At 34.5% G+C, this 24,319-nt stretch overlaps 2 protein-coding genes across 7 annotated transcripts; one reads left to right on the top strand and one right to left on the bottom strand.

Moving 5' to 3' along the window:
• Positions 1–133: 133 nt before the first annotated feature.
• LOC149960264 (mitochondrial inner membrane protease subunit 2) lies at positions 134–2,993 on the bottom strand. Of its 4 annotated transcripts, none has more exons than XM_090166616.1 (2): positions 2,761–2,993; positions 134–841 (listed from the first exon to the last, which is right to left on the bottom strand). In XM_090166616.1, exon 2 carries the CDS (start codon positions 831–833, stop codon positions 282–284), a length of 552 nt encoding a protein of 183 aa, XP_090022742.1. In that variant the 5' UTR covers positions 834–841; positions 2,761–2,993; the 3' UTR covers positions 134–281. The 4 variants fall into 4 exon arrangements, 3 of the variants coding, with proteins under 3 accessions (XP_090022742.1, XP_090022743.1, XP_090022744.1); XM_090166617.1 differs by having other exon boundaries at positions 2,840–2,993; XM_090166618.1 differs by lacking the exon at positions 2,761–2,993 and adding an exon at positions 2,685–2,744.
• On the top strand, positions 2,366–21,620 carry Cmpk (cytidine/uridine monophosphate kinase Dak1). 3 transcript variants are annotated; one of them, XM_090166614.1, is made up of 7 exons: positions 2,366–2,500; positions 12,048–12,159; positions 13,689–13,835; positions 19,647–19,784; positions 19,848–19,927; positions 19,995–20,091; positions 20,270–21,409. In XM_090166614.1, exons 2-7 carry the CDS (start codon positions 12,076–12,078, stop codon positions 20,300–20,302), a joined length of 579 nt encoding a protein of 192 aa, XP_090022740.1. In that variant the 5' UTR covers positions 2,366–2,500; positions 12,048–12,075; the 3' UTR covers positions 20,303–21,409. The 3 variants fall into 3 exon arrangements, with proteins under 3 accessions (XP_090022740.1, XP_090022741.1, XP_090022739.1); XM_090166615.1 differs by lacking the exon at positions 2,366–2,500 and adding an exon at positions 8,849–8,953; XM_090166613.1 differs by lacking the exons at positions 2,366–2,500; positions 12,048–12,159; positions 13,689–13,835 and adding an exon at positions 14,812–17,064 and having other exon boundaries at positions 20,270–21,620.
• Positions 21,621–24,319: the final 2,699 nt, after the last annotated feature.

Below are 24,319 nucleotides of genomic sequence, written 5' to 3'. Positions count from 1 at the left end.
AAACTGAACACCAATCAAGCCTTTTGTAACAATATCTCAAATGATCACTAACGTATCGTAAAAACAAATTAAATTATATTTCATTAAAACTAAGGTGGTTAATTGAAAGAGACCAATTTTCTACCTTGGAAAATGTTATTATTGTTTATTGTACAGTATATACATACTTCAAAACTAATTTTGATAAAATAAAGGAATCAAATATTGTAAAATCAAACACAAAAAATTCAAGAAACATTCAAATTGAAGAATTAAGTTATGGAAAAGTGCATTTCTTTGGATTATAGAGGAGCTTCATCAAGAATTTCTGGTAGTGATTTGATATCGTTATGAGAACTATTGACTACTACACGTGATAAGGTAGAAGATGATTTTAAATTTTGCCACCTATTTGGTGGCCAGACGATGAGAGTAGCTTTAGCAAATACTAAACCCAAAGCTATTGGACCAAAGAAATTACTATCCATACTGGAGATGTGGTGATCACCTTCAACCCAACAATGTCCTTTTGGTACTAGTACATATCGTTTTTTGTAAGACAAGGTCTTTACTAAATCTCCTTCTAAACCAATGACTCTCTTGATTAACTTTTGGTCAGGATCCCTTGGTGATTTTAAAGCCACTATGTCACCACGTTGTACTTTAAATTGTCGCACATGCCATTTATTTAACAGTACATAGTCATTCACTTTAGAACCATTTTCAGGATTCAGAATTGGCTGCATTGACACACCTTCAACTTTTGCAACATATGCAACGCAATCTACAAATGCAACTGCAATTGGTAAAGATACCATTACTTTTCCAAACATTCCTATGAAATAGTACTTCATATTCCAATCTATATAATAATGAAAATTTAAAAATTAGCATGATGCAGTAAAATCGTGTATTGTTTAATGTTGAAAGAGGGCTTTTGCTCAGAAGAGAAGAAAGTTCATGCTATTGGTTAAAGCTTGGCACTTCCCCTTCGGAACTTATTATAATTCAATTCCTGTATGGAACCTCTTTCACATATGTCAACAATCAGGATTTGATCCATTTATACAGCTAAGGTCAGAGGTTCACTACTTTTCACAAAATCGCTAGGCAAACATCATTGAATTGGTAATACCAAAAAAGTATTGTTACTACAGGGGTGTAGTGAAGTGAAGTAATTCTTTTTCGAAGGAGCACAATTACCATTTTGTTATCCAAGCCTAAGGATGCTGGCAGTACATTTGCAAAAGATTCATTTTTGAAATTTATATCTTGTTAACTTCCCTTGCGATAGACTATCCAGACTAGTTCTATCCACTTCAAGAAATGCAATTAAATTGACTAGAAAAATATAGATTTTTCAACAACAAAAATTATCTCAAAGTGCTCAGGTTAAGCCAACTTTGTAACGTGTAAGGGAAACCTCTAAAAGAGTAGACGTAGCTCAATTAATTTGTTGAGAGGATACATAACGCACATAAGCCAAATTAAGGCTTACAATTGATCCTTGTTATAAAATTTATTATTTAGCAAAAAAATAAGTCTGTGTGGGGCACTTGTCCACTAAGTTCCAGATATTCCAACTTTGGAAATTCTTATAAGTGCAATGGCGCTGCTATCACTAGCAATGAAACTAGCATCCATGAATTATATGCTAACCAAAAACCATACTACTTTGAAAAAACCCATTTTCAGCCATGTTCAGAAGTTGTTGAACAACATCTGCAACAACACTTTCCCTAATTTAATTTCCATTTAATAAAATATCTTACATATTAAAAAATGATATAATTTAGAAATTATAAAAACTGCTCAAAACCGCCATAGTATTTGGGTGGAAAATGTAATTGGATTGTAATCCATTCCCTCCAAAACTGGTGGAATACAATATTTATTTCTTCAAAATATAGTGCACAAATTTATTATTCATAGGTTAAATGTCACCCATTTCACTTTGTAGTGCAAAGGGTCATTCTATGAAAAATATAAATAGTTGAGCTCCAATTTTTTTTTAAATCTGATATTTTATACCATCATATATTCCAAAATAATATTTCAATATTGCCAAAAACAGTAAAAACTGTCTTAAAAATAGACAAATTAATATATTTTCAATAAATTACTAAAAATAATTAAAGATGGTTTTTAAGCCTCTATCGTCTGAAATGTTTATCAATAAATTGACATTTGATTCTCAGTTACTAAACCCAATTCATGAATGTTATATTTTTCCAATTCCTTGTATCAAAAATGGTCAGTGAACTTCAATTATAAGGCAACCCTGGAATGGACTTCCAATTACAATGTGGGTAGTGGTAAAAAAATATAGAACATGATAGAGCACATGTTTTTTAGGTAATACACAGGGTGATCATTCCAACAATGGTGCACCCAGGGAACGAATCCTTCATATTATATCAAATTATATTTAATTTTGAATCTTATTTATTTATGCCAACAACTTTCTTCACGCCCTCTTGTAACATTAATTAAATTCTGCACCACAACATTTTAACTTCAGGTATGAATACAGAGCATATTGATTTTTCTTATATACATTGCATGCATTTCTTAATTAATGAAATTCAAACTAAGCACACAAATTTAATATAAGTTAGCCTAATACCCAAGACATGTATGGACTTAGTAATAAAACTACTTTTATTCAGTGGCATAGCCAGAAATGTACTAGGGGAGAAGCCCACCTTTGTTGAATTATTAAGGAGTCGGAATGTTATGGGAGTTTGGTAAAGTTGAAGGTACAATTATGGTACAACCAACCTCATGGCTGAGCTAGAGATTTCATGCCTTTATAACAATTGCCAATTTGCCATGCAAACCAGCAGCTAACAACACTTACTATAATAAAGTTAACCTTGACGAAATTTATGAGAAAAATAATTTTAACCCTGCGGATGGAATTGAACCCGGTTTTGATTATTAAATCATGCAATGAGCACATTAGCATCATTAAGAAAGTGAACACATTCAGGATAAACCTAATTTAAGTTAAATAGCAGACGACCTGCAATAAGTTTAAGCAGACGATAGCAAGTAGAAAATCATTTTCAATAAGGGCGGTACATATTTAATAATATCTTTGAAAAGTAACAACCAATGCTTAAGAATGAGACGTGGTCTATTAATGTAGATTAACTTTAAATAAGGTTTTATTAGGATAATACGAAGTGTATTCACCGCTAATCTTCAAGGTTAATAAATCTCCATTAGAGCCCTATTTTACCTATCTCGATATGCAGTATTTGTTTTAAGCTTACTGATTATCATTATCCTTCTAATAAGTTTGACCCCTCCGAGGGGACTATGTCCCTTAGGAGGGGTTTTACAATCATCGTGTCTCTCTGTGTGTGTGTGTGTGTGTGTCTGTCTCTGTGTGTGTGTGTGTGTGTGCGCGAACCAGCCTTGGAAATAAGGATTTTTTTTAAACTGGTCCTTATGACCAGTGACCCCCTAGCATATGAATTATTAAACTAGTCCTTATGACCAGTGACCCCCTAGCTTATGAATTATTAAACTGGTCTTATATAAAATGTTCCAATGTCATTTATAAGCCTAAAAAAACCTATACTACATGTTTAGAAGTTAGATTATGTTGGTAACATTAACTATACACGTATTCAAAATAGTTAACTTTATTTTATGAGTACCACAAGAATAGTACAATATAGTATTATCTCACCTAAGACTACTACCATAGCCTAGAAGACCCTCGTAATTTATCGTATTATCTCTCTTTCTCTAGGCCCCGTAACTCCAGAGTCCCCGGTCCGCTACCGCGTAGCCAGGTAGCCTACCGTACTCGGGGGAAAGCGAGACTAGAGGATTGAGGCATTAAATTTAGAGTCCATGATTGAGGGTTTGAGGCCAGAGGGGGGTTAGACAGTTCGACTCGTTCGAGGGATGCGAGCGAAGGGACTCTAACATATAGGATCCTTGAATCTACATAAAACCTCGACGTGCGGCCGCGGCGGTAGTAAGCGGAGTCGCTATACATAGAAATCCAGTCAATAGGGAAATCAAAATTGATATAAACCTTGGATTAATAGGTCATCTCCCATTATTTGGAATGGACGCTTCAATAAAAGATACTTGGTTTCTACTCCCCTCTCCAAATTCATCTGGGAAGGAGCTATTTCCGGTCGGTCGGTTAAACAGTTAGAATGGCTATCCAAAAGTCATATTTAAGCCAATGGGAGCCGCGTTTTTGCCCTCATGAGAATTTTGCGTCAGATAAGAAACGCGTCGGCTCACGTGTATAAGGAACATACTAATGTTAATTTTCAATAATATATTTTAAGGTAAAATATATAATGTTACTAAAACTAAGTATAAGAAGATAATATTGTTATTATTATCATCCTCTTATGGTATAAATAATTAAAACTATATGTCATATTTTTATAATACCGGGCAATTTTAAAGCTTCTCGTGTAGGCAGAGTTAATTCATTTCGTTTAAAATTATCTTTTGGAAAAAGATGAAAATTCATTCATTTAGAACTAAACATATTACTTTTGCAGTACGGTATGCAAAAAGTGTTTCCTTTTAACCAGGTAACGTTTTTGGCATGTTAAGGCTTAGCAAAAAACCGATGTTACGTTCGAGAAAGTTTCCAGCTTTCTAATATTTCAACAAGCACTATATTAATAATAACTTATGAGTCCTGGCTGTCGGAAATATTCCTTCTTGGCAATTTCTGGGAAGATGTTTTATTTAAGCGCCTATTATTAAACTGGTCACCTTCTGTTTTTTGTTATTATTTCAAATTAATAAACTGGACCAGTGACCCCCCAAATTTTGAATAAATAAACTGGTCTGAGCAATTAATTAACTGGTCTTTGACCACCTGACCACCGTTATTTCCAAGGCTGGCGCGAACGCGTTACCGGGGCAAAGTCCAAAACGCGTTACCGGAGCAAAGTCGAAAAACCGTTTTTGCAGAACTTTAAAAGTTGGCAAAACCCCTGTCTGACGGTAAGCGTTAACGGTTGGTGCGGTGTGGTGCGGGTTTTTTTTTTCGTTAACGCTCACCGTCGTGACGGTTTGAACTTAGTTTCATTGGAAATATTATTGTAATGTTTATGTGTAGTGTGGGTATGTTGAGTTTGCGTTATGGCGGTTGTGGGTGATGATTTTGTTGTGTATGCGTTTTGTATGTATGGTTGAATGCTCTCCAACTTCTTCATACTGACTTTTGGGACGGACCGAGTGCTGAGGGTTACGATTAACGTCTCAATGTCCAAATGGCAGGGCTTCCACCAATTGATCAATTTTGCGATCGCATCGGGCGGGATTCGAACCCGAGCCCTCCTGCATGACAGGCGAGTGTTCTACCACAGAACCACCGATACATGTTACGGTTCAAAGAAAATTATAAGCTCAGGTTAAGCGGAATCGTTTATAACAAATTAACAGAGCATTAAATTTCAGTTTTTAAAATATTACGAAGTTTCGTGTTCCATTTAAATTATTGCATCGAATGTAACGTCTTCTCTGTTGATTAAAAAGGATGCGACGCCCAGAATTCGAACCCGAGCCCTTCTATATGACAGGCGAATGTTCTACCACTGAACCACCGATGCATATAACGTTTCTTAGAAAATTATAAACTCAACTTAGCAGAAGAGTATATTAATGGTTTTTAAAGTCTAAATTTTTTACGTATGAAATTTTAAAGGTCAAATCTTGTTTGTTGTGTTTTTTAACTGATCGAGATTACGTTATTTTTGGTCTAATCTTTGGTTTTGTTGGTTTTTTCTGTCTTATATTTGTATCTACTATTTTTTAAGTTTATTTCCTTTTTCCCGCAAAATCGTCCAGTCTTAGAGGAACCTTTCAGAGCATAAGTCATGCCCAAAAGCTTATCCGGTTTCATTATAATAACGTGAAAAATCGTACTTGTGAATGGTAAGGTGTTGCGCTTCTTGATATTATATTTTTCTAAATATTTGAACTAATTTATTGCTTGACTGCGTTATAATATTTTTCTATGAATTATTTTGATTCTGAAGTCTGATTGCTTGACTGCGTTATAATATTTTTCTACGAGTTTTGTTTCTGAAGTCTGATTGATTGGGTTGTTATTGTGTACTTTTCTATTCTTTATTTTTATTTTTTGATACTCTAATATTTTAAACTAGATATAGTATAACGTTACTTCTGCGTATTTCGAATGTGCGTGACGTGGAGGGTATTTTCACGTTTTATTAGGATCAGTTTTTTTAATTTTAAATATCTTTCGTTTTATTTGTATTTTATTTCGTTATTTCAGTCGTATATTTCTATCGAGTTGTATACATCGTGCGCTTACACTTATGTTGGTCTGGTTTTTAACTGGGTCGTCATTACTTCGTAATTTATTTTAAACGTTTTCTCGACCGATTAAGCTGTTTAATTTGAAATAAAATGAGCGTTAAAGATGCGGCAAGTATTTCGTAAGCGAGAAAAATACAAATACCCTCTGTAGATATTTATTTCATTAAAATTGGCTTCGTATTATATTTAACTGATAAACTTGTACCGTAAATAGGGTTAAATTCAATTGTGCATTGGTTTAGTACGTCTAACTCGCTGTTGTAACTACTTAATTTATAATATTCTGAATAAATTATACTCGGTCGTCTCGTCTCAATTATTTTAATTAGAATTCAAATTTTATACCGGGCGGGATTGAACCGGGATTACGTTTTTTGTAAATAACTCGGAATTGCGGAGATATATCTTTAAAAATCATCTCGAAAAATTATTATCGCTAGGGACAATTCTTCCGAGGAGAGGTATATTTTGGCTTGCCAACTTGTTAAAATTTACATTATCTGACGTGAATTAGATCCATAGATATACGAGATGTATATAAAGGTCTAGATAAATTTCGGGGCGTCTAAACCTAACATAAAATACGGAATTGACACCTAGCCATAGAAATCTTATAACATAGAATGATTCCGTATAAATACAAAATGGGCCAATTACATTTTCGGAGGTTTCGTCATTATCAGCCAATCACGATTCGAAGAGTGACTACGGCAACGACTCGTTGCCATCTAGTTTGAGTTACTGAAAATAATAATTCGATTATGGATTACGTCACCTTAAGAACCCGCATTTGATTGGCCCACGTCAATAGAGTCACGGCCGTGAACGAGTTTAATGTATTTTTTAAACATGGTAGACTGTTTCTTTACTCGTAAAGATTTTTCTCTTATATGCAAACGTTTTGGATAACTATTGCGTTGTTTGTTGTTATGGCTCCTCGATGTTTCATTTCTAAACGTCGAAAACGATTTGCGGTGGACGGTAATGAGTTTCCTTAAGCCTCGGGGCAATTTGAAATGTTAACAAACGGCGGGCTTTCAAATTGATGATAAAATACGCGAAAAAGTAGATTAGTCCATAATTAAAAGGGATAATATAGCTAAATCCTAAACAAATTTGAAGAAATTAAAAAAACTTACTAATAACTCGTACCAATAGGCTTAAATATTTTCAAAGCGAACCTAAACGAAATCTTATTTATCTTCCTCACAATGGCATTTAAATATTCCTTATAATAAGTAAATATGAAAACAAAACTAAAATTTCAAAAAAACTTAACACTATTATTAAATAAAATTCAAAAACGTTGAAGTGGATCATGTGAAAAACTCCAGCGAAAACCTATGGGAATTCTGCGAGCTTGGAACGGATGGATCCTGTAAAAATCGTCTGAGCTTTTACTATATTTAACCGCCATGTTATGGCGCTAGCGGCTTGCCGTAGTCAATGAATAGCCGCTGATTGGCTGAAGCTTAAGCAAAGACTATATAATCATTAGTCGTTGCTACAAAATGTCTTGGCGTCAGGTTCTCCCGTAGACGGGAGCATTCTAGGTAAGAGTAGAAGATTTCTATGCACCTAGCAGACACCGCGGAAGGCACGTCATGGAACCAATTAACTTGGGGACCTTTCGCTCTGCGGAAAAAGAAAAATAACCGTTCCCCACGACACCTTTCGGAAAAATTGGCTAAACGGAAATTGTAAAACTTGTTGGGACAAACAAATCCACGTGCGAATTCGCGGCGTCGTGCGGTGTGTTTTTAAGAGAAATGTTATAAGGCTTAGGAAACTAGACAACAATTTGATAAAATTATTAGTCAAAAAAATTTACCAAAGTAATTAAACTAAATAATGATTAGACGTAATCTCATGAAAATCAGTTAATTCTATTAAAAACCTTTAAATTATGAGCTTGAATCGATGAGTGATATTCAAATAAAACGACCGTTTAAATATAGCCTACGATAGTAGATAGGTAGCATCATATTGTCAAAACCCGTAGCGCAATAGAAATACTACAGGTGGCGCTGTAATCTATTTCCGTTTGTACCGAAACTGGGGGAAGGCAACCTGAAAATTCGAAACACCGGATGATGCCGCGTTTTGTACGGGTTTTTTCTGAAGCGAAGCGTCCCTAAGTTAATTGGTTCCATGGGCACGTGACCAAGAGCGCGAGCTCTCTTAGCATTTTAGTACTAGGTGCTTGACCTTTCCGCAGGCCGTTGTCTTTAGACACCATCTGTTGGTGACTTTTAGTATCATTTTTAAGCAGGAGACAATCGCTCTCGCGACGATAGCACGAGCTTTCTTACCGATAGATAGCGCCTTATAAGGATAGCCTGCAGAAATTTACGCGTTTCTGCTAGCTGCCACCTCCGTATTCACTCCCTTTGAAATATTTTATCTAGACCTTTATATACGTTTCCTATATCTATGATTAGATCAGCAACCGGTTAAAAAATAAGAGCCTGTTTAATGTAGTCTGTGTTTTTTTCGTCGCGAGTCCAATATCATCTCAAAAGATGCTTTTGTAAAATACAACTCAAGTAATAAAAGCTACGACAATTTGTCCTGCATACTGCTAACTTTAATATTCTTTGGTGTTTTGGCGATATTTAATTTAAACTTGAAGTTGTAGGTAGGTTAAATCAAATAATTTAAATCTTCCTTTGTACCTTTCGTTCAAAGTCTACTTGTATGTTTTACCTCTTTTCATAAATATTATATTCCTTAGCTTAACTTACTTTTTATGTGTTGTTATTTACATGTGAATGCTTTTTCTGACTAGCTGGTATTTAAGCTATTCCATAGAGAAATTATTATACAAGTAAAAAATATATAAATGTAATTTTTTAGATTTCTTTGTGATAATCCACAGGATTTTCATTTCAAAATCCCGATTTATAAGCTTGATGGACCTAAACGTATAGCAGTGTGATTATAATCAAATTAACCAGTTAAATTTCCATGACGCAATGTCTAAACACATTTGATATCTGTTGAGCCAACAAATTATTTCATGAAGCAGCCTTATTTCATCTCAAAGGCACACTTATGACATTTTAGTCAGGTGGGCATAATACTCTCATTGCCCCAAATTACTATACAAACCAAAGGTAGGGGTATAGTGTAGAGTAGGTGTTTTACTGGAGGGGGGGGGTGAAATTACCCATGTGAGCCAAAGGGACTGCTTTTTGTAGAATGGGTAGCTCCACTACGGACCCCCTCATAGCTACCATGGCCAACTTTGATCACGCGCTCCCTGGGATTTTGAAATCTTCCCAAATTAAACAGTCCACCCTGTGTTTTATCTCATTATAAAGTAGTTGCCGAGTAATTTCAGTATCACAATACACAATTAGTTGATGGTTTTTTTAAGATAAGTTGAACAACAAGGACTTTTGAATCTACCTTAATCTTCAGCTGTGAAAGGATTTGTGGCAGGACACTTACCAACAAAAAATCATAAAGCTTTAGTAGGGCTTTAATAGCAGAGCACACTGTAAATCATATGAAACCTCACAATTTTTTTGCGTGTATAATTAAGAGCATAAAGTTTTTTGCTATACTTGTGAGAAAGCTTGTGGTAATAAGCTTATATAGGGCTGAATTAAAACACTACACCAGTGGATTTTTACAAACTCTGTTAAACTAAAAACATGTACTTAATCCAGTAAATTAAGAGTAAAATTTACTCAAACTTGGGAAAATTGCAACCTGGCTTATAATCCCCATCAGTTGTTTGTACGAACTAAATTTTCTGGTTGAATAAAGGCACCTTAATTGTGCTCTTTCATTGACAAAAAAACATTGCTGTCAAGTCTGTTTCATCCAATCCGTGTTCCCACAAAAACTATTGAGCCTGTGATAATTTACAGCACAAATTTTATAGCTTTAATTTCAATACAATAAAAAGGTAAATTTTAGCGAACATTTTTTTGATCTTGTTTTCCCTGAAATATAAAATTGGGTGAAACCAAATAATGTGGACATCTGATACATTGTAGTAATAATAATAAAGGCTAATATCAATACTAGCTGAAGCTAGTACTGGTCAGGGTTGGCAAGTTTTAAAATGTTTCAAACAAGTGTTTTAAACATGATTTTTTCAAGGAAGATTTTACATACTCTTAGAATTTTTTTTAGGTTAAGTTAAATTAAATAAAAAGTTGCCTGATTGATGTATTGCTATTGCGATAGGACAGGTAATGGATTTGATAATAAAGAGTTTGGTTCAAAGGTCTGCTATGCAGGCCCGTAGCCAGGGGGGGCGCCCGTACTGGGAGTTTTTTTGCCTGACCTGGCGTTCCTCGAAGTAAATCTATAAAGACAGCACTGAATACTACTCGCCCCTCTTAAATTACGGTTCGCCCGGTCTACCTCTAAAACCTGGCTACGGCCCTGCTGCTATGACATTGGCTCTCGTTTAAAGCCAGGAAGCCTACATATATTGTTTTTTGAATCCCAGAGATTCTTGTTTTAGTTGGAATAAAATTCATGAAGTCTCGCGTTACATTGGGAAGTCCTATAGTTTTCTATACATCAAATGTTGGTGCATTTCCATAATCACATAGTGTAGAATATTCATAAAATTAAAAAATTATAGACACTAGCTGAAGCTAATAGTATAATTTCTACATGTCACATATTAATAGGAGTTTCTGTAAAATACGTCACTAACTATAGTTATTGAAGATAGAGCGTACGTGCAAATAAAGTACTAAAAAGCTTAAGCTTACATGTGACGTAGTGGAAAACATTTTATACTTATTTTTTTTTATGGAAACACCTATTAAAATTAAAGACTTCTAACATTTTAAGATAATTTAAACAATTTTAAAAGCTTAAAAATCGGAGAATGGAAAAGTCTTTAGGTCAGCCGGGAGTGCATTCCTAAAATCAAACCACGATATGCTATACTCATTTGACTGTTATTTGATGTTTGAGTATGAATAAACATATCTATATCTGAAGCTCTAGTGTTATGGAAGTGAATAAAGTGAACTTTATTAAACATGTCATTTATCAAAAATGGAAAGAAGCCATATGGAATTTTCTTCTTGTGTCAGGAAAGTTGAGTACGAACATAATTAATTGAAGTCCTTCTCTTTACTCCCAGAAGAAGTTGGCCCATCGTATTTTGTTGTATATGGAGTCGAGATAAATTTTTCTTGAGATGAAGTATAATACCAAATATCACCATAGTCAAATAATGGAAGAGTTGGGGTCTTGTACTATATTAGAAGAATATTAGTTGATAGATAGCTTTTAACGGTGCTCAATATACAAATTCTAGATTTAATTATTTTGTTAGTTATATTTTCCATGTGTAATTTCCATCCCTTATTTGTCTCAAATACCAACTTAAAGTATTTCCTAGACGAGGCTTTATCAAGGATGAAACCAAGATACTTAACTTCCTTCACTCTTTTCATCTTCAATAATGGTTGTTAATTTATGCAATTTTTCTAAAGTAAAATACTTAAGTTACTGGATTATTACATGAACTGTAAGGAGGCCTAGGCATGCTACACAAGCTTAACCTAAGCCCACAACTCAACTGTGGGGGGAAAATTGAATAGTTGCTGGAAGAAGCATGATTCTCCAAACCCATTTTTAGTGTAAATGCTTTAATGTTATTTTTCTTTACAGATTTACTGATCAAAAAATTTGATTTGATATGTTATTGAAATTAATGCTATCATTATCTAACTGCTTATTATGTTATTCAGAAAAGTTTTCACATCAATATTTTCTGCCATGTCTGCAAAAAAACCAAATGTTGTTTTTGTCTTGGGTGCACCAGGCGCTGGAAAAGGAACACAGTGTGAACTCATTGTGAAAGTAGGTTTATTTATTTTTAAATAAAATAATGTTACTCCAGATCAAACCAACATCGCCTAGCTCAGCAAACCAAAAATTTGGAGTGAAGTGCTCAGTACTAATCCTCCCCGATAGGTAATCGGAGGTGTGTAAAATATTTGATCGTATACCAAATAGAATATTCAATTTTTCATACCAAATAGAGCTTGGAAAAGTTGGTAAATATATATTTTCTATTCTAATCAAAAAGTCAAATTTCGAAAAGGGAGGTAGAGTTCATTCTGTTTTTTTTTTTTTTTTTTTTCAAATAGTTTGCAAACTAGTTCACAATTTTCCTCTATTAACACAGTATGCAGCACTGCAATTGTCATTTTTCAATTGTATATTATTGGCAAATTTTTGAAAAACATAATAACTGAAACCTAAATAAACTTGTTGAAGCAATGACTTATTTTAGAAGCATAATTTGCGTTACTTCTTGATTAGTAATAATTTAATAATTATTAATTTAACTTATGAGGAAATAGACGGTAAAATAAATTCCAATGGCATTCCAGCCTCAGAAGGTTTTTTTTTGTGACAGCGTGGCTGCGAATTTCGCCCCTTAGTGACTTTAACTGTCACTGAAGTAATTTCTACCATTTTTCACGTCTATTACGATTCATCTCAATTAATAATTTATATTTTAAATTAACAAATTCCAAGTTATAGGTAAATTTACCCATTTAGTTTATTTTTTTAAATATAACGGTCTGTTTACTAAGATGGCACCACATGCTTCACAAAGAATCATGATGTAGTGTTTTCTTTATGACAGTCAAAAATCGGTCTCTGCGAATGCTCAAATACCAACCAATCTGGTGTTCCCTCCCTCCCTAGCTAGTGTCCAGTTTTAAAGATGAAGTGGCGCTTAGTAATCTAACCCCCGTTTATGTTACTGTCTATTGATGTCTGAATTTATTTTCAAGTTAATTTCGTATTTAAATAGTAAATCAGAGTTTGAATAAGAATTTAAATTTAGTTCAACATGACTATAATAATTGCAATTTGCTAGTATATGCCATGTTTAATGTTAAAATTTCTAGGTTTTTTATGGTAAATTACTTGCTATTTGAAATACTATTTTGTATTTGATCAGTTAAATGGCTTGAATATTTCCCTTAAAAATATTCAACTCAATTATTTAACATTTTAAATAATCAATTTGGTTTTTGATATTCTTAGAAAATTTAATTGATATTTAATTTGATCCCCATAAAATTGTATTTTAACTCCTTTACTGTTAACCAGAGCTTTTAAAAAAGTTTTAGGCAAAGTTATGGAGTGAAATGAAAAGGAAATTTTTCAAAAATAAATTATTTATCTTTGTAATAGAGAGGTATTCTCTGACTTATTTTAAAGATAAATGTACCTTAATTTTAAAAATTAAAAAGTAAATTTGACACACTCATTTTGAAATATCTAAAATACTTAGAATTGTGTTGAGCTTTGTAAATTTTCCTTGCTTGATAATTGTGGTTAATGTTAGTTTTTCTCTTCCCGTATTAAAGGAATTTGGATACATACATTTATCAGCTGGGGATTTGTTGCGAGAAGAAAGAAATACGCCTGGTTCTCAATATGGAGAATTAATAGAAACTCACATTAAAAATGGAACAATTGTCCCTGTGACAATAACTTGTGGTCTTTTGGATAAAGTATGTTTATCTTATGTATTTTTTTATGTTGAAATTATTATTGATAACCAAAATATAGGTCCCTGAACTTTGTGATTGAAGGTAAATCAGCTAGGTAGGGAGCTAACGGTTGGCTCGCGTGGCATGAAGGGCTGGCCGCCACCTTCCTACTCAATATAACCCTTAAACCCGGCCACTGGTTAAAAGGCCTTATAAGTCGCTAGATGACTTGGGCCTGTATTGGTGACTTGGGTATTAGCTTAGCTGATTATTATTATTATTATTTACCTCCAGATTTAATCAATAATTGTGTAACAGGTGTAGTTTGATACATGTAAAAAAATATTGAGTGTCTAAAACCCAATTTTGGAAATTTCAGAAGCATAACAAAGTGTAAGCATGGGCCAAATAATGATAAATCCAGGACATGACTCTAGTACTTTCATGCGTACTAAATCGGTCCTTCACTTATAGAAACAGGCGGCCATTTTAGTAGGGGCAGGGCCGGCTCAAGATTTGTTTTTCACCCGGGCAAGGAAGATTTTTGGCTCCCCTCTTACTTTGAAACTAAATTAAACTATCCCCCCCCCCCGTAAAAAATATTACCATGTCGATGTTATAAATTTACTATTTTCATTACAATAAATAATCCCTTTGATAATTTTTTAACTACTTTGTGTAAACATATTTAATAACTTTTTTATGGTGCATGGTGATTTTACATGGAGCTTGAAACACTACGTAGGGTGGCAAGAGTAGTATACCTTAAGTACATAAATTATAATGCCCATACTGAATAGTATCACGGTTAATATGTGAAATAAAAGAATTAAGTTTACAAAGAACCCTTGAGTTAAAGATTTTTAACTCAAGGGTTGTTCTTATTAAACTTAATTCTTTTATTCCTTACATTAATTGCCTTAACAACTTAATTAAAACACTATTTTGCAGGATTTTTTAAAGCCTACACTTATGAACATTTTGAAAGCTGTCCCTTGCTTTTCTGAATCAACGGCTTCTCTTCATTTCCTTTTTTTTTATAAAAAGAACCAGAATGCTTCTTTTTCTCGGACTTCTTAATTCAATTCAACGTTACTCTAATTAATATCTATCCAACTAAAACTAATAAATGACTTTCTGTGCGTGCGCGTAAAATGGAAAAGACTAACTGTAACAACGGACACACGACAGATGAAATCGTACCGATAGACTGCCATCGAAAACGATTTAAATGCATTTTAGAATATTGAACACAGGTTCATAAGAGCCAAAAAACAAATAGAAGATGGCATGCTAGTTTATTTATCATAAAGCTGGATAAACGACCACGAAATAGCAAGCAAGTACTATGGGGCACCAACCCACCAGCTGCTGTCGACTCCAAACTAGTGGCCAAGACTACCAAAGCTCTCCACTCCTGCCAGGTGCATACCTCTGTTACGGCGGCTCAGATTGAGGGCCACCTCGTCGACTTGGGTCTTCATCCCATTTCTGTCCCGACTGAAACTCTAGCTGATCGCCGGAACTATTCTTCGTTCATCGTCTCCCTTACTGCGTAAGAAGCTCCCCTTGCTTTTGCGCCAGAACGTTTGACCAAAGGAATCACCGTGGACTTCTATCGTTACCCTGCTCAACAGTTACCTCACTCGTCCTGCACGACAGAGCAGCGGGATACTCCACCATCGTCGCAATGACTAGGTCGAACCCGGCTCTCTCTCCTGTACACCAACATTGACTCGCTTAAGAGGAAGCACTACGCACTCCGTGCCTATATCGATTCACATCGTCCTCCCTTCATAGAGCTCACCGAAACCAAACTAGATGCTACCATATCGTATTTCGAGCTTTTTGGTCCTGACTTCAAGGTCTACCTGTAGGGGTCGCTAGTTTAGAGTGACGTAGAAAGTCCTTGGCTTGGCGCCAGACTATTCCCGTATATAAAGGAGCCCCCTAGCTAGATAAGAGAGACTAGCAGAAACGTAGCCAAAGATAATGTCGTGATGAAGAATAGCTCCGTGGTAGCCGTAAGAGTATGAACCAATAAACTATGTTATATATACTATCAAGGCGTCTTCCCTAAATAAATAAATATAAGACGTGTAATATCTCTAGTTGCAGTAAACGGTAAAGGAGAGTTTATTACATAATGGTGGCCCATGGGGGGAAGCCTTTGACGGAACCCTTTGACGAGATATAATTATATATGAAGGAGGTAGAAACTCGCCCCACTTGCGTTAAGACTCGTACTTCTACGTCGCACCACGCGTTCTTCTTCCGACGCCATATTGTTTGCAAGCAGCCGGTTTTCGCGCCAAAATCCCTGACACGTGATTCATTCATCCAATCAGATCGGAGAAGAAGCCATTTGTGTTTTACTTTTGAAAACGACAACCTCTCCGCCATTGTTGAAGATCTTTTGTCCCGTAGCAAACACGCCGTGATTGTTTGAATTCAATGGTATCGTAAGCTCGTTTTTGACTACGTTTTTAACTAATTAATTTAACATTCATTTTTATATATAATTTATTTACTAATAAATTGGGACGTTTTTAATACAATGAAATCGATGGAACAATTTAACGAACTTATCGTCGGTTCTACATCACAAATTCAAGACTTGGCAATATTTTGTTGGTCATGGATTTGGTGGCTTTACAGTAGTGTAACATGGAGTCTTTTCCTGGCCTTTTGTATTTATCCCTGCTTATGGTGGACAATATTTTATATAATTTTGCATATACTTCTATGGTTCTGGCCAAGTTCGCCGATTGTGAAAGGTGGAGTAACTATATGTAGAATATTCCCTATATATCTTGGTTGCTTAATATTACTAGTGTGGAGGATCATTAATCACTTGGGAAGATTGGTTCAAAGGTATGGAAGACAATTGGAGGCTTATGGCAATCAGTTGGGTACGGATCTCCTTCAGAATGGTACCGGTACAACAGCAGAACCGCCAGCTTCGAGGGATGCCTCCGGCCATCAGGAACCTACGGTGAAAACCACAGCGAATATATCCCCACCAGCCGATAAGGTGAACATCACTGAGAAGAATCCAGAGCTGGGCCGAATCCAAGAACAGATAGAAGCGTTGCAAAACAGCGTAGCAGAATTGTCCAACCATTTAACAGCGAGATACTCCTTGCCTATACCAGCAGAGTCCATGCTACCAACACAGGCGACAGGACAAGCCGTACGTTTTCCAGGAAATAAACCAACCGTAACTGGGATTCCATCAACAAAGGAAAATGTAAGAGGGAACTGAAAGTAGCAGGGAGCCAGTCTCCAAATGTATATACACCTGTAATTTTAATTATTAACCTACGATAAGCTTATGGCAATTATTTATCCACTAATAACCAAACTCATTGGGAATGTGTAAGTACTGGGCCGATCATCTAGGAGCAATGTGACATGTACTATTACAACTTCCAAAAGTTCATCAATGATGGTGGACATTTTTGTTGGCCAAACGATTTGTATTTCTAATTAGATTTTTCAAATTATGTTATGCTTTCATTAAAACTTTTATAAACAAATCCAATTCTTGGTAAACCAAAAAGGCGCGCAACTCAATTTCGGCGCCCCGGGCAGTTGCCCTGCCCTTCAGCCGCCCCTGAGTAGGGGGAGGGGTAAAAAATATTGGGAGCAATATCAAGCAGAAATTTCCGGTTTCCCGAACGCCATCTAGTGTTGACCAAATTGGAATTCGGAAATAAGGGGCGGTTGTAATTCGAAAATCCTTCATGTTTGGCCCCTCATTTTTAGATTAATTTGAATGATTGATATATGTTTAATATTATATAATTATATATATTAAACTAATTATGAACTTACAATTGTTATAGTATGTATAAAAATTAGTACTTTAATAACCACACTCAATATGATAGCTGTGAATAAATATTTCAGGATATTTACTACGACGACCACGTGTATTATTTTTGAAAACTGTCCCTAAAAAATTTAGGGTGTTAGCGCAGAGTCATGTCCTGGATTTAACATTATTTGGCCCATGGTGTAAGGAGGGTTGGTGGAAATTTTAATCAGGGGCCACTTTAGTGAGGGTGCCAAAAATGGTCCAACGACCTTTTAAGTTACAAAAAAAGTTTTCAATGTCGATTTTAGGTGATTTAAAATGAGATGACATTAAACAATTTATCTAGATACTTATTTTAAGGGCTAATTATCAAAATAGTCATAACTGTAATATTTGCACTAGGTGTGGATAATTTTTTCGTGACATTAATTTGCCTTGGCTGAATTGAATCAACTTGATTTAAATGACGATTTAAATCAATTTTATATATTTTTGAAAAGAAAAAACCTCTCCAATTGCTATAATTTAGGTTTAAATACAATCTTTCTTGTACTTCCCCCTAATGTTGGATTGGATTCTATTTGTGAGTGGAGATTCCACCGACTTTTTTTGTAAAGTACCAAAATAGGTTTTAAAAAAAATTTCTATATGATTATTAGCTTAAAATTAATAATAATTATGCATATATAGAGATTGTCTTTAAAAATTAAAACATTTGATATTTAACTATATAAAATTTTGAAATTTTAATTAAAATCAAAAAAATCAATAAAAATCCGATTAAAATAAGAAAAATCGCCAACCCTATTGATAACCTTTCATAATCAATGAAACATTGAGCTGTTTGTGTTTATTTACCCATAGCTTATCAACATAGTAAAAATTAATCCCCATCCGCTGTTTAAATGCGGTTACACCAGCCTCGTAAAGGGGAGAAACATGTGCCACCTCCCAAACCTGTCCAAGAGAGAACAAAGGATGCATGTTTCTCGCTCATCGTGGCTGGTGGAACCCTTTAATGGGAGTATGTTCTTGATATGTTAGGTTAGAAGAAACCACCTATGGACTGTGAGAAGGATGATAAAATACGCGAAAAAGTAGATTAGTCCATAATTAAAAGGGATAATATAGCTAAATCCTAAACAAATTTGAAGAAATTAAAAAACTTACTACTAACTCGTACCCAATAGGTCTTCGAGCAAAAAACGCGAAACTCGGATCAAATAGATCTTCGAGTAATAAACTAAATTAAAATTAAATAAATTATGGACTAATCTACTTTTTCGCGTATTTTATCATCCTTCTCACAGTCCATAGGTGGTTTCTTCTAACTTAACTTATCGTATATTCTATTCTCCACCACACTCCCCCCTTTTCGGCTTTCCGTTGCTATATGCAACTCGTTTTGAAATTTTAAATGTTTAGGCTTAGTTTCTCCTTTAGATTTGACAGTCGCCAGCCAGATTTCCCGCACGGTACTGATGAGTTCCAAATAGAACGAAACCGGTCTACCGTTGGAATTTCTGGCTATTTTATTTAATTTTAATTTAGTTTATTACTCGAAGATCTATTTGATCCGAGTTTCGCGTTTTTTGCTCGAAGACCTATTGGGTACGAGTTAGTAGTAAGTTTTTTAATTTCTTCAAATTTGTTTAGGATTTAGCTATATTATCCCTTTTAATTATGGACTAATCTACTTTTTCGCGTATTTTATCATTCTTGATATGTTAGGCCTAAGATAAGAATAGTCTGAAAGCATAAGTAACAATAAATTATAAACAAAACTATTACACCTACTTTACTATCAATGCTAATTATTTTTATGATGGTCTGTTACGTGGATTTTAGATATACAACGTTAGGGGATGTTTCAATAAGTTCTATCACTGTAAGCCTCATTTCATGTGATAATTAAATTGAAATTTAATCACTAAACTATTCATGAAAAAAGTTCTAGGGAAGATTGTTAGTAGTATTTCAACTATCTTAACTTTTGAATTTCATAATTTAAGGCCATGCATACCAGTTTTGCTGAAAATTTTTTGATTGATGGTTTTCCTCGCAACCAAGACAATCTCGATGGTTGGAAAAAAGAAATGGATGATAAAGTCAATGTAAAATTTGTCTTATTTTTTGATTGTGATGAAAATGTAAGTCTTGTAATTTTAAGTAGTATTTGGTTCAATTTTCTTAACTTTTTTAATTAACATTAGACTTGTATTGAGCGTTGTTTAAAGAGAGGTCAAGAAGGAAGCGGAAGAGTTGATGACAATGAAGAAAGTCTTAGAAAAAGGTATTTTCGCTATGCATTTATTTTTTAATATAATTGTTCAAAATAATTTTGAACAACCGTTACTTAGGTTTCAAACGTATTATAATGCTACTATGCCAATAATAAAGTTTTATGAAGCCCAAAGTCAAGTTAGAAAAGTTAATGGGAATATGAGTCCACTAGAGGTAAATATAACTTTTTTCATTTAAGATGGTCGGACATTTCCCAATTTTGTGTTTCATACTTTGAATATCAGATTATAAAATTTTAAAATAGTTTGATCTTTATTTTTATAAAGTTATTATATTTTTGAACACATTTTCAAAATTTTGTGTTCTAATAATTGTAATTATTTTTATCTAGGTTTTTGAAGAAGTGAAGAAAATATTTTCATGATTTCGTACTTTAGACATTCTATGAGAATCGAGCATGGTAGTTTTTTTTATTAAAATGTGACTTAGGTAATATATAAATTATCGCTTACATGCTTGTATTTATTTTGATACTTGTATTTTAATTGTTTCATTTTTGTTCTAAAGTATTTATAATAGTCAAAGAATTAGAACCAAAGAAATATTTTCATTGAGGAAATTTTAATCTTCTATTTTCTTTTTTAATTTCATTTAATTTACGAAATTTGAAATGGCGCTAGCCTCTGGGAATAGTGCTTGAAAAATTAATTTTACTGTTCAAAAATGCTATCACAAGGTACTAAAGTTATTTTTAGACTGGAACGAATTTTAAAATTTCCTTTTTAAATGACAATAAGTTGGCCAGTAATGGGGAAGACTAATGTTTTAACCTAATCTGAGGTGCTAGACATGTATTATTTTAGATCGTAACTATTTATCCAGCTTAATTCTTGGACTATTTTAGAACGGAGACGTTGAAGTGTTTTTGAACTTGGGGGGGGGGGGGGCTGAACACCCTCAAATTTTAATAAGGCTAGTAGATACCAGTGTCATTGATTTGTTAAGAGTCTTAAAGTTACATCAAAAATGTATTTAAGTAAAAAAACCATGCTCCTCATCTTTCTCCCAGTAATGGGAAAGACACTCCCTTCGCAGGCTCTCTCTGAATGTAGCAGGATAATCATGAAAACCAGCTATAGTTGAAGCTTGGTATTCTCTGTTAACCTAAATACATTCTTGCATTTAACTGCATGTATGGAGTGTAAACACAATTCCTTGAGGAGTGTGCATTTACTATTTCAAACTTAAAAACTATATGTCTGTGTGAAAATCAAAAATGTATTTTTTCTAGTTATAGAACTATGCTTTTTAAATTATTGAAAAATCAAATTCTATATTTTTGATGGAAAAAACTAAATACAGAATTATTAAATTTATTATTATTATTTCAAAATCAGAGGGGCTTGAGCCTCTCCTGTTCTGATATCATTAATTGTTTAGTATGTATTAATTGGAACCTAATCGATGCATTATTTAGATAACACACGATGTAAAGTGTATATTATTTTATAAATATATAATTAAAGCTAATCAGTTTTTATTTCATTAACTGTAGTGCCAATGTTTTACAGAAACAAGGACTATAATGTAACAAAACAATTTATGTATTCACTTGGAATGTCTAACGGACAAGCCCATCTCTACCATTGGGCTAGTTAGGGCGCTGCACTCTGGATGGGCCCTGTTTGGCCTTTTTTTTTTTACAATTGTAAAGTATTCAGTAAAGACCTGGCCATATGAAATAGTAGTCCTACTATAATATCAGGCGCCCTAAGTATGTCTGAAGAAAAACTAAGACATGGTGGAAAATTGCTGTAAACCACGCCTGTTTCTATGAGAATCATCAGGGCCACCATAGTCTTTCTTACGCATTCCAAGTGTATATAGCTTCTTGCTTTAATTTAAAGCTGTTATACTCCACGGGTTAAAATTACAATTTTTGGTTTAACGGATGGAATTGAAACAACAATAATAAACAAAATTTAAATGTTATGATTTTAAGTTAAAATACTATTAAATTTCCGTTATTTCATACGACCATGGTAAATAACCCTATTAAAAAAGCCGAAAACAAACTTCTGTGTATAAAGGGGTTTTCCCCTTCCATAAAAACTTGTTGAGGTTAACGGTAATAGTTAGTGTAGGGAGCTGTTGGCTCAATCTCGTGGCATGCAGGGCTTGTCACCACCCTCCTACGCATTGTAACCCGGCCACCCGAATTAATGGCTTCAAAAGTCGCTTGATGACTTAGGCCTTGGGTGATTAGCCTAGCTGATTATTATTAAAAAAAAAATACTCAAGCCATTTCTAAATCCAAAAACCACACCAGTGACTGTGTTGAAGTATTTGATTCAACAGATTGATTTGATGAAAAGACAAGACAATATTTAAAATAACACTGTATAGAACACGGATGGCCAACACATGGTCCGCCGTGTTTTAAATTGTGGCCCATGAATGTAATCGATAATTAATTATATTTCGGCCCGCGTTTAACTTGTAGACATTTTGAATTCCAATTTTCAAAATATAACATGCATTTGATAATGTTCTCATTCCCTTCGAGAAAACAGCAGCATTGTAGCCTTGAATTTTCCCTCTTGTTATTAAAAAAAATTATTATTTCTCAACCAGCCTTGGAAATAACGGTGGTCAGGTGGTCAAAGACCAGTTAATTAATTGCTCAGACCAGTTTATTTACTCAAAATTTGGGGGGTCACTGGTCACCGTGTCCAGTTTATTAATTCGAAATAATAACAAAAAAACAGAAGGTGACCAGTTTAATAATTCCAAATAATAGGAGATGAATTTAAGGTTTATATCAATTTTGATTTCCCTATTCACTGGATTTCTATGTACAGCGACTCCGCTTATTATACCGCTGCGGCCGCACGTCGAGGTTTTATGTAGAGTCCCTTCACTCGCATCCCTCGGAACGAGTCTAACTGTCTAACCCCCCTCTGGCGTCAAACCCTCAATCTTCTAGTCTCGCTTTAACCCGAGTACGGTAGGCCTAGGAGGATTCAAGTGTACCTGGAGAAGAATCCGGGGGGGGGGGCCACGGGAGAGGCTGCTCAAAGCCTCAAACCCTTGGACATAAAACTAGTGGGGAAAATGTGAACTATGACTACGTGTTTGGTTTAGGAACTGGATAAAAAATTATATTTTTAATGCACCTAGAATCGCTACGACAGTTGTCAAAGCAACAATATTTCCCCATAATTAAATTTAAAACTTAACATTCATTGCAACTTTCTTTGAAATTATATAGTTTTCGGGCAAATTTCTTCGACGTGGCCTAAGCTAAAAACCGTTAAAGTTCGAAATACTGTCTAGCAGACGAATGTTTTGGTAACTCCTAGGTTACTCTGAAGCTTTGTAGGTGGCGCTAAAAACGTTATGTATTTGACACACCAGGCGACAGCTGTAGCCGAGCCGCGAGGCATTGGTCGGGGGGAATACAAATTTCTTCTCCAGGTACACTTGAATCCTCCTAGGGTAGGCTACCTGGCTACGCGGTAACGAACCGGGGACTCTGGAGTTACGGGGCCTAGAGAAAGATAGGTAATACGGTAAATTACGAGGGTCTTCTAGGCTCTGGTAGTAGTCTTAGGTGAGATAGTACTATATTGTACTATTCTTGTGGTACTCATAAAATAAAGTTAACTATTGTGAATACGTGTAAAGTTAATGTTACCAACATAATTTAACTTCTAAACATGTAGTATAGGTTTTTTTAGGCTTATAAATGACATTAGAACATTTTATATAAGACCAGTTTAATAATTCATAGGCTAGGGGGTCACTGGTCATAGGGACCAGTTTAATAATTCATATGCTAGGGGGTCACTGGTCATAAGGACCAGTTTAAAAAAAAACCCTTATTTCCAAGGCTGTTCTCAACCTGTTTGGGAAAAGTTTTTCTTGTGTCGTCTGGTTCTCTATATGCTACTATGTTACCTCAGCAGCACTCAAGGTTACTGGAGTGCCACAACTTTATTTCCCACGCTGGCTGTGAGAATTACATAACTATTATTAATTACTTATTAATAACAATAATTAGTAATAAATTACTAATATTTACAAACGAACTGTGGTATCTACTTAATAATTATTTACCACAGTTAGTGGTTAAAGTAAAGAGTGCAAAAACCATTTTGAGTTATGGAGAATGTATTTTCCCTTTTGAGCTATAGAAAAAGTATTTGGCATTTTGAGAAAAAACTTGAACAACCCATCATGTGAAGGTTTAATTTGACGTAGATAGGTGAAAACTTGGTTGCCAAGTCTTTAAGTGAAGCTATCCGCTAACTGGTCTTCACTCGGAACATAGATGATGTCTAGAATGCTCTTTTCGACCCACTCCCGAACATAGCACTGACGGATTCTGATATGTTAGGCTGTTCATGGATATGTATCACAGACCAGGAAGGTTTTATTC

Source organism: Leiobunum rupestre, chromosome 2 (genome assembly GCF_980474605.1).
Source record: "Leiobunum rupestre chromosome 2, qqLeiRupe1.1.hap1, whole genome shotgun sequence".
NCBI classification, from domain to species: domain Eukaryota; kingdom Metazoa; phylum Arthropoda; class Arachnida; order Opiliones; family Sclerosomatidae; genus Leiobunum; species Leiobunum rupestre.
This window is presented reverse-complemented; position numbering and strand designations above follow the sequence as displayed.

Bases quoted from the DNA above. Each gene is read 5' to 3' on its own strand.
- LOC149960264 (XM_090166616.1), bottom strand. From the start codon at position 833: ATGAAGTACTATTTCATAGGAATGTTTGGAAAAGTAATGGTATCTTTA.
- Cmpk (XM_090166613.1), top strand. From the start codon at position 16,372: ATGAAATCGATGGAACAATTTAACGAACTTATCGTCGGTTCTACATCA. The intron at 19,928-19,994 runs GTATTTTCGCTA...ACCGTTACTTAG, and splicing joins GAAGAAAGTCTTAGAAAAAG to GTTTCAAACGTATTATAATG. The intron at 20,092-20,269 runs GTAAATATAACT...ATTTTTATCTAG, and splicing joins GGAATATGAGTCCACTAGAG to GTTTTTGAAGAAGTGAAGAA.